The 9,451-nt window shown below is 42.0% G+C and overlaps 1 protein-coding gene across 1 annotated transcript; it reads left to right on the top strand.

The window, feature by feature from the left end:
• Positions 1-5,286: 5,286 nt before the first annotated feature.
• LOC123491030 (fibronectin-like) lies at positions 5,287-6,260 on the top strand. Its single transcript, XM_045220812.1, has 3 exons — positions 5,287-5,327; positions 5,515-5,781; positions 5,907-6,260. Exons 1-3 carry the CDS (start codon positions 5,306-5,308, stop codon positions 6,227-6,229), a joined length of 612 nt encoding a protein of 203 aa, XP_045076747.1. The 5' UTR covers positions 5,287-5,305; the 3' UTR covers positions 6,230-6,260.
• Positions 6,261-9,451: the final 3,191 nt, after the last annotated feature.

Here is a 9,451-nt window from a genome sequence, read left to right as displayed (position 1 = left end):
CAGGTAAAAAATGACAAATACCCAACTAGGCCCACTATGGCGGAGTGCGCACAAGGAAGTCTACGAAAGGTGTCTTTTACACAGCGATCTGACGCTGAGATGTAATCTATTAAGCCGATATATTTATCCTAAAATAATACATGCTTATGTCGAAAGAAACAATAGACAATCGTGTCTATACAGTGTGTTTCTTTCAAACGTTGATAGGTGGTCATGTCGATGAGTGCCCTGTGCCCTGTAGGCCTAATTGACTTGCGGTACATTTTTAGTGGTTGTGTCCGAATACCCATACTTATGTTTAATTAGTAGGCATTTTAGGTATGCATTTCGAAAATGGAGTGTTTTTAGTAAGTAGTGGGCAATACAGATTTCAGACATAGCCTATGACTTCCCGTCGCAGCTGCACCCAGTCAAACCGGACAACATGGACGCGTAAAAACGCGACCACTTTTTATTTTATTTTATTTTTTATTTCACCTTTATTTAACCAGGTAAGCCAGTTGAGAACAGGTTCTCATTTACAACTGCGACCTGGCCAAGATAAAGCAAAGTAGTGCAATAAAAACAACACAGAGTTACATATGGGGTAAAGAAAAAAAAACATAAAGTCAGAAATACAACAGAAAATATATATACAGTGTGTGCAAATGTAGCAAGTTATGGAGGTAAGGCAATAAATAGGCTATAGTGCAGAATAATTACAATAGTATTAACACTGGAATGCTAGATGTGCAAGAGATTATGTGCAAATAGAGATACTGGGGTACAAATGAGCAAAATAAATAACAATATAGGGATGAGGTAGTTGGGCGGGCTAATTTCAGATGGGCTGTGTACAGGTGCAGTGATCGGTAAGGTGCTCTGACAACTGATGCTTAAAGTTATTGGGGGAGATAAGAGTCTCCAGCTTCAGAGATGTTTGCAATTCGTTCCAGTCATTGGCAGCAGAGAACTGGAAGGAATGGCGGCCAAAGGAGGTGTTGGCTTTGGGAATGACCAGTGAGATATACCTGCTGGAGCGCAGACTACGGGTGGGTGCTGCTATGGTGACCAATGAGCTAAGATAGGGCGGGGATTTGCCTAGCAGTGATTTATAGATGGCCTGGAGCCAGTGGGTTTGACGACGAACATGTAGTGAGGACCAGCCAACTATAGCGTACAGGTCACAGTGGTGGGTATTATATGGGGCTTTGGAGACAAAACGGATGGCACTGTGATAGACTACATCTAATTTGCTGAGTAGAGTGTTGGAGGCTATTTTGTAAATGACATCGCCGAAGTCAAGGATCGGTAGGATAGTCAGTTTTACGAGGGCATGTTTGGCAGCATGAGTGAAGGAGGCTTTGTTGCGAAATAGGAAGCCGATTCTAGATTTAACTTTGGATTGGAGATTCTTTATGTGAGTCTGGAAGTTGAGTTTACAGTCTAACCAGACACCTAGATAATTGTAGTTGTCCACATACTCTAGGTCAGACCCGTCGAGAGTGGTGATTCTAGTCGGGTGGGCGGGTGCTAGCAGCGTTCGATTGAAAAGCATGCATTTAGTTTTACTAGTGTTTAAGAGCAGTTGAAGGCTACTGAAGGATTGTTGTATGGCATTGAAGCTCGTTTGGAGGTTTGTTAACACAGTGTCCAATGAAGGGCCAGATGTATACAAAATGGTGTCGTCTGCGTAGAGGTGGATCTGAGAGTCACCAGCAGCAAGAGCGACATCATTGATATACACGGAGAAAAGTGTCGGCCCAAGAATTGAACCCTGTGGCACCCCCATAGAGACTGCCATAGGTCCAGACAACAGGCCTCCGATTTGACACACTGAACTCTATCTGAGAAGTAGTTGGTGAACCAGGCGAGGCAGTCATTTGAGAAACCAAGGCTATTTAGTCTGCCAATAAGAATGCGGTGGTTGACAGAGTCGAAAGCCTTGGCCAGGTCGATGAAGACGGCTGCACAGTACTGTCTATTATCAATCGCGGTTATAATATCGTTTAGGACCTTGAGCGTGGTTGAAGTGCACCCGTGACCAGCTCGAAACCGGATTGCATAGCGGAGAAGGTACGGTGGTATTCGAAATGGTCGATGATCTGTTTGTTAACTTGGCTTTCGAATACTTTCGAAAGGCAGGGCAGGATGGATATAGGTCTGTAGCAGTTTGGATCTAGAGTGTCACCCCCTTTGAAGAGGGGGATGACCGCGGCAGCTTTCCAATCTCTGGGGATCTCAGACGTTATGAAAGAGAGGTTGAACAGACTAGTAATAGGGGTTGCGACAATTTCGCGGCTAGTTTTAGAAAGAAAGGGTCCAGATTGTCTAGCCCAGCTGATTTGTAGGGGTCCAGATTTTGCAGCGCTTTCAAAACATCAGCTGTCTGAATTTGTGTGAAGGAGAAGTGGGGGGGGCATGGGCAAGTTGCAGCAGAGGGTGCAGAGTTGGTGGCCGGGTTAGTGGTAGCCAGATGGAAAGCATGGCCAGCTGTAGCAAAATGCTTGTTGAAATTCTCGATTATTGTAGATTTATCGGTGGTGATAGTGTTTCCTAGCCTCAGTGCAGTGGGCAGCTGGGAGGAAGTGCTCTTATTCTCCATGGACTTTACAGTGTCCCAAAACTTTTTGGAGTTAGTGCTACAGGATAGAAATTTCTGTTTGAAAAAGTTAGCCTTTGCTTTCCTGACTGCTTGTGTATATTGGTTCCTAACTTCCCTGAAAAGTTGCATATCGCGGGGGCTATTTGATGCTAATGCTGTACGCCACAGGTTTAAATTGGAACCATTGAGCTAGATAGAGGGCTCACCCTTGTATCTATTCTATTTACCATCTCTGACATCATGGGCAGCGCCGATGAGGCTATCTCCATTTTAAAGGAGTACATTTTATTTTTCAGCCAGTGATGTTGGAAGTCCCACCCAGTTGACTACATTAATATGATGGCATCCCTCAATGGCACTGCCCATTCTAATGTGGCCTTTTGGCCGCTAGAGTCCTCTATCATTCTCTATGGTTGGGGCGTTTGGGCTAGAAGGGATACCATTTGTCAGAAATGACCAGGTTAGACTTTTCGTAGCAGGTTGGTTAGGATAAATTATGCAGCAAGTTAGGATAATTAAGGTTAAGGTTAGTAAACGGGTTAGGGTTAACTTAAATGCAAAAGAAAATCATCTTTTGACGTCAATTCGACATAAACTGTATCAGGTTAGGTCGAATTGGTGTCCAGCCTAGGCCTGGATCATTTCTACAATGCGTTTTCTGTCTCCAGGAAATATCAATTCTTATTTAGTTTAACATGTGGATTCCAAAAGGCTTTAAATATAAGGTCCGCCGTCCTTAAAAACACAAAAATATGGATCTTGAAAGGGAAGTGTATGTATTTTGAACAGTTTTCTTCAGTGGATGTTGGTGTTTTTGCCATGTCCACGGGTGTTATTCATCAATTTCCACAAGAAATATAAGCCATAAAATATTTAATCTTTCTTCATTATTTTATAGTCCAAGTTAAATTCTCTCATCAATAATGTTTTTTATTAATTATTATTGTATTTAAGATGTTCTGTGTGTCCCTGATATCACTTTCCACCCTGTTAGTTTGTAAATCTCCATTTAAGAAAACCACCCTTTCCTACAATGACCCCACATTCAGGAATTATCATACTTTCTTTGGTGGGAAAACAATGGTCTAAAGCTACATGAAAATTAACCACATTTCAAAATGTTAAAATATGTTTGATAGAGAAGTTAAAATCATGTTCAAGGGTCCAACATTATGCTAGCTCAAACTTGATCACTCACAAAAATATGGCTAATTTAGCCAACAAATGTCCACCCAGTTAGTTTCCACCCTGTTAGGATTATGCACCTAACAAGTTGGAAAATGCACCAAAAAATGTAAGTGCCTGAGTTTGACCAATATATTTTTATGAAAGTCAGACATGTCCTTTTTCTGATAGAATACTACACTAAATTATTATTTTTTTCTCCAAAAGTTATGAGGTCCAAAATGCACCACATTGTAGGAATGACCCGGCTAATACTATTTCCTAAATGATGACCGACATGGCATTGGGTTTCATCTTGTTTCATTACTCAGGGTTGTACAGTACAGTTCTGAGGACGCTGAAAAGTTGATCAGCTACAGTATCAGCAGAATTATTGCAATGTGTGACGGCACCGTCAGTGTTTTATCCGAACATGTCTTTTTTTTTTTCTTCTTTTATGCAATGAAACGTGCAATTGTGCTTGTTTCTTTCACCGTGGCAAAACATTCAGAACTTCAGTGCCCGTATAAGTCGGAACGCTGTGGAGAAATATGTATGAAAATGAAAAAGTATGCACTCACTAACTGTAAGTCGCTTGGATAAGAGCGTCTGCTAAATGACTAAAATGTAAATGTAAAATGATTATACAGGTTATCTGCCTAAATAAAGTATCTTAATAGGGAGATGGTCCCCCACCAGCTGCCTGAACAGCTTCAATGTACCTTGACATAGATTCTACAACTGTCTGGAACTCTATTGGAGGTCTTCCACAATAAATTCTATAATTTGGTGTTTTGTTGATTGTAGACCTCCCGAGTGGCGCAGTGGTCTAAGTGTGCCACTAGAGATCCTGGTTCGAATCCAGGCTCTGTCGTAGCCGGCCGGTACCGGGAGATCCATGGGGCGGCGCACAATTGGCCCAGCGTCGTCCAGGGTAGGGGAGGGAATGGCCAACTGCATTCATATCCAACTGCATTCCAGGAACAGACCCCCTCGCAGCCATTACAGGGATGTAGCTCAGTTTGTAGAGCATGGCGTTTGCAACACCAGGGTTGTGGGTTCGATTCCCACGGGGGGCCAGTATGAAAAATAAAAAAATGATGTATGCACTCACTAACTGTAAGTCGCTCTGGATAAGAGCGTCTGCTATGTAAGTGTTCCACCCTGGCGACAGACACACACCCTTTAAAGCCCCTATGCTCCGTTGAGACCCCTCTTTCAAAGTCACTGAGATCTCTTCTAGCCATGGTAGCCAAAATAATGGGCACCTGGGCATTTTAATACATGACCCTAAGCATGATGGGATGTTTTAATCACTTAATTAACTCAGGAACCACACCTGTGTGGAAGCACCTGCTTTCAATATACTTTGTATCCATTTACTCAAGTGTTTCCTTTATGTTGGCTGTTACCTGTATGTCAAAAGCAGTTGATGTATCTTGATTTTAAAATATCTGTTGTACATTTACCAAAGTAACAAGTTCTGTTTTTTTAAAGAAATGACTGATTCATATTTTGTTCTCACGCTTTAAGAGTTGTGTTGGCCACCGTCACACAATGCTGGCCTCAGATGATGATGGTAGGTATATGTGGAAACACGTAATAAACTGACCCAAACAATATTATTTAATTTAAATCTCAATTTAAGAGGATACATTTAGTAAGATATCAATTGTTGTCCCTTAACTGCTGGGATGAATAATACACATGTTTATGTAAATTTATTGTCAATAAAGTTTGTTTCTCTCTCATTATTCCTTCACCAGTGCTGCCCCCTCCTGGTGACATCCAGGTCCTGTTGCTGACATTAGATTCAGTGTCTCTGAGCTGGAGTTCTCCTCAGGGGCTGACAGGACCACAGACATTCAGAGTGACCTGGGGGTGTGACGGGGAAACAAGGTCAACAAGAGTGAAAGGTGGGCATCATCTTGAAATAAGCAGTCTCCAACCTGGTAAAAAGTACCAGTTCAACGTGGCTACAGAGGGAGAAGATGGAAGCCAAAGCAGATGTGTCTCAGCATCCCTATCCACAGGTACAGTAGGCTAACTTGTGTTTTTATTCAGACTACATCATTCATTCATTCCTAGAGACATTTTTGGACTCTCTGTCAAAAACAGCACATCCTCTATTCTAAACAAATCTTGATTTTTGTTCCAGTGGTCCCACCCAGAGATTTCAAGATAGACCATTTGGAAGAGACCTCCTTCACTCTCCACTGGTCCAAGACTGAAGGGATGGGGAAAGTCCCACAGCACTTCTTCATATCCAACTGCATTCCAGGAACAGACCCCCTCGCAGCCATTACTGACGACTGCCACAAAACCTTCTCAAACCTGCAACCCGGCACAGAGTACACTGTTAGTGTTGCAACTGTGCTGAGCAATGGGGAACAGAGTGAACCTGTCTCTACAACAATCTGCACTAGTAAGAGATCTTCCCCCAATTACAGCTCATCATCTCTTTACCAGAAACTACAGTGATTTTGTTGCATTACAAATAACATTTTTGTTTTGTTGTTAGTGTTCTGTTCTGTTTTTTCTTTGTTTTGTTTTTTCCCCATATCGAAAGCCTTGGATTTTTGTACTTTTCCACCTGTAAGGTGTTGTAGAAACATTTGACTAGATAATTAACTCAAAAATATCTCTCAAGACATCAGAGCCTGTGAATTTAAGAATTTAGACTTTATTAAAAAAACAAAGCCGAGCCTTTTTCCAAAGAGACAAAGACTGTCCCTTTTTCGCCAAGAGCTCAATTTTATAGCCACATGTACAAACATTCCTAACTTTTTTTAGTTCGGTACCACCCTCTCATTCGATCATTCTATTGGCTGCGTGCCTAGGCCCCTTCTCAAAAGCCCCTTCTTAAAAAACTAATGTAAATGCAAACCAGATGTCTAGAACCCCATGGCCTCAGTTTAAAAACCCTGTAAAAGAACACATCATATACTTAATGTCTATATTCATTATTTAAACATATATCTGGATTATAAAATATCAAACATGTTCATTCTGTTTCACCATTATCATTTCATAATACATTATAAAACATTTATCATTCATCATCCTCTCAGCCCCTGAGATTATGTGCATGTGGCCATGTGTCAGGTCATAAGGTCATAAGCATAAAGAAATGCTAACACCAGTTCCATTGTTACTTCTATCTCCACAGCCATCACGTCATTGACATTCCTAAACCAGCTGCAGGAGTTTTCATGAAAAACACATAATTATATCTGCTCTGAATTCAACTGGCTCTCAATCCATAAACACTCCAAGGCATATAGATTTTCAATTTTACAACATATCCATGCTTATTACTAATATTATTATTTTACCTTTGACCTTTCCCTACATTTGCCTTCATGATACATAAAATAATACCACAAAGGCTATAAACATTTTATTAAAAGTTTTTTGAAAATGAGGTGAGCTAAAATTTAAGGTAGAACTAGGGCTTGAATGTACAGTAACAAACAGTTACATGACCTTTCAACATCTTCATATCAGAACCATGGACAGTGTCGTGACTTGACTTCAACATTAATCTGACGACTGTTATTTATCTAATCAACTATGATTAATTGTTACCCGATTAAATTAATAATGTAACAATTAACTCATAGAGATCTGGGGCACCACGAGAGCGGTTCTTTAAAGAGTTACCTTGTTTACCTATCACATCTATAAACAGTCAACGTATTAATCATAACCTCGTATCATATCATTATTCTGAACAGTCATAACCTCCTTTCATCTGCAAAAACCTGAGCCTTACTTATGATTCAGTACTACAGAAATTAGTTTAATTATTTATTTAGTAGCTAATTAAATGGGAACACAGGATAAACACACCCACTATACCGGTTATTGACTGGAAACTTAATGTGATGAAAACAGGTCCCTAGTGGAATGACAACAACATTGATGCTTGTTAAAGAAGAGAGGGAGAGAATCACTTAACATTGCCACATTCGGAAACTACTCTCTTCTGCATCGCAGTGCTAACTGTGTCACTAGAGATCCTGGTTCGAATCCAGGCTCTGTCGCAGCCGGCCGCGACCAGGAGACTCATGGGCGGCGCACAATTGGCCCAGCGTCATCCAGGGTAGGGGAGGGAATGGCCGGCAGGGATGTAGCTCAGTTGATAGAGCATGGCGTTTGCAACGCCAGGGTTGCGGGTTCGATTCCCATGGGGGGCCAGTATAAAAAAAAAAGATGTATTCACTAACTGTAAGTCGCTCTGGATAAGAGCGTCTGCTAAATGACTAAAATGTAAAAATGTTCTACTGTAACCATATACTTTGCACATGAACCGCCGCCCTCTTTGAAATGCCTGGTTCGCCATGTACAGTGAGGGAAAAAAGTATTTGATCCCCTGCTGATTTTGTACGTTTGCCCACTGACAAAGAAATGATCAGTCTATAATTTCAATGGTAGGTTTATTTGAACAGTGAGAGACAGAATAACAACAAAAAAATTCAGAAATACACATGTCAAAAATGTTATAAATTGATTTGCATTTTAATGAGGGAAATAAGTATTTGACCCCCTCTCAATCAGAAAGATTTCTGGCTCCCAGGTGTCTTTTATACAGGTAACGAGCTGAGATTAAGAGCACACTCTTAAAGGGAGTGCTCCTAATCTCAGCTTGTTACCTGTATAAAAGACACCTGTCCACAGAAGCAATCAATCAATCAGATTCCAAACTCTCCACCATGGCCAAGACCAAAGAGCTCTCCAAGGATGTCAGGGACAAGATTGTAGAACCTACACAAGGCTGGAATGGGCTACAAGACCATCGCCAAGCAGCTTGGTGAGAAGGTGACAACAGTTGGTGTGATTATTCGCAAATGGAAGAAACACAAAAGACCTGTCAATCTCCCTCGGCCTGGGGCTCCATGCAAGATCTCACCTCGTGGAGTTGCAATGATCATGAGAACGGTGAGGAATCAGCCCAGAACTACACGGGAGGATCTTGTCAATGATCTCAAGGCAGCTGGGACCATAGTCACCAAGAAAACAATTGGTAACACACTACGCCGTGAAGGACTGAAATCCTGCAGCGCCCGCAAGGTCCCCCTGCTCAAGAAAGCACATATACAGGCCCGTCTGAAGTTTGCCAATGAACATCTGAATGATTCAGGGGAGAACTGGGTGAAAGTGTTGTGGTCAGATGGGACCAAAATCAAGCTCTTTGGCATCAACTCAACTTGTCGTGTTTGGAGGAGGAGGAATGCTGCCTATGACCCCAAGAACACCATCCCCACCGTCAAACATGGAGGCGGAAACATTATGCTTTGGGGGTGTTTTTCTGCTAAGGGGACAGGACAACTTCACCGCATCAAAGGGACGATGGACGGGGCCATGTACCGTCAAATCTTGGGTGAGAACCTCCTTCCCTCAGCTAGGGCATTGAAAATGGGTCGTAGATGGGTATTCCAGCATGACAATGACCCAAAACACACGGCCAAGGCAACAAAGGAGTGGCTCAAGAAGAAGCACATTAGGGTCCTGGAGTGGCCTAGCCAGTCTCCAGACCTTAATCACATAGAAAATCTGTGGAGGGAGCTGAAGGTTCGAGTTGCCAAACGTCAGGCTCGAAACGTTAATGACTTGGAGAAGATCTGCAAAGAGGAGTGGGACAAAATCCCTCCTGAGATGTGTGCAAACCTGGTGGCCAACTACAAGAAACATTTGACCTCT

Source organism: Coregonus clupeaformis, unplaced genomic scaffold (assembly GCF_020615455.1).
Source record: "Coregonus clupeaformis isolate EN_2021a unplaced genomic scaffold, ASM2061545v1 scaf6681, whole genome shotgun sequence".
NCBI classification, from domain to species: Eukaryota; Metazoa; Chordata; class Actinopteri; order Salmoniformes; family Salmonidae; genus Coregonus; species Coregonus clupeaformis.
Note: the sequence above shows the minus strand (reverse complement) of the source record. Positions and strands in the feature narration are given on the sequence as shown.

Excerpts from the sequence above, each read along its gene's own strand:
- LOC123491030 (XM_045220812.1), top strand. The coding sequence starts at position 5,306 with ATGCTGGCCTCAGATGATGATG. Across the intron at positions 5,328-5,514 it reads GCTGGCCTCAGATGATGATG|TGCTGCCCCCTCCTGGTGAC; the intron begins GTAGGTATATGT and ends TTCCTTCACCAG. Across the intron at positions 5,782-5,906 it reads CTCAGCATCCCTATCCACAG|TGGTCCCACCCAGAGATTTC; the intron begins GTACAGTAGGCT and ends TTTTTGTTCCAG.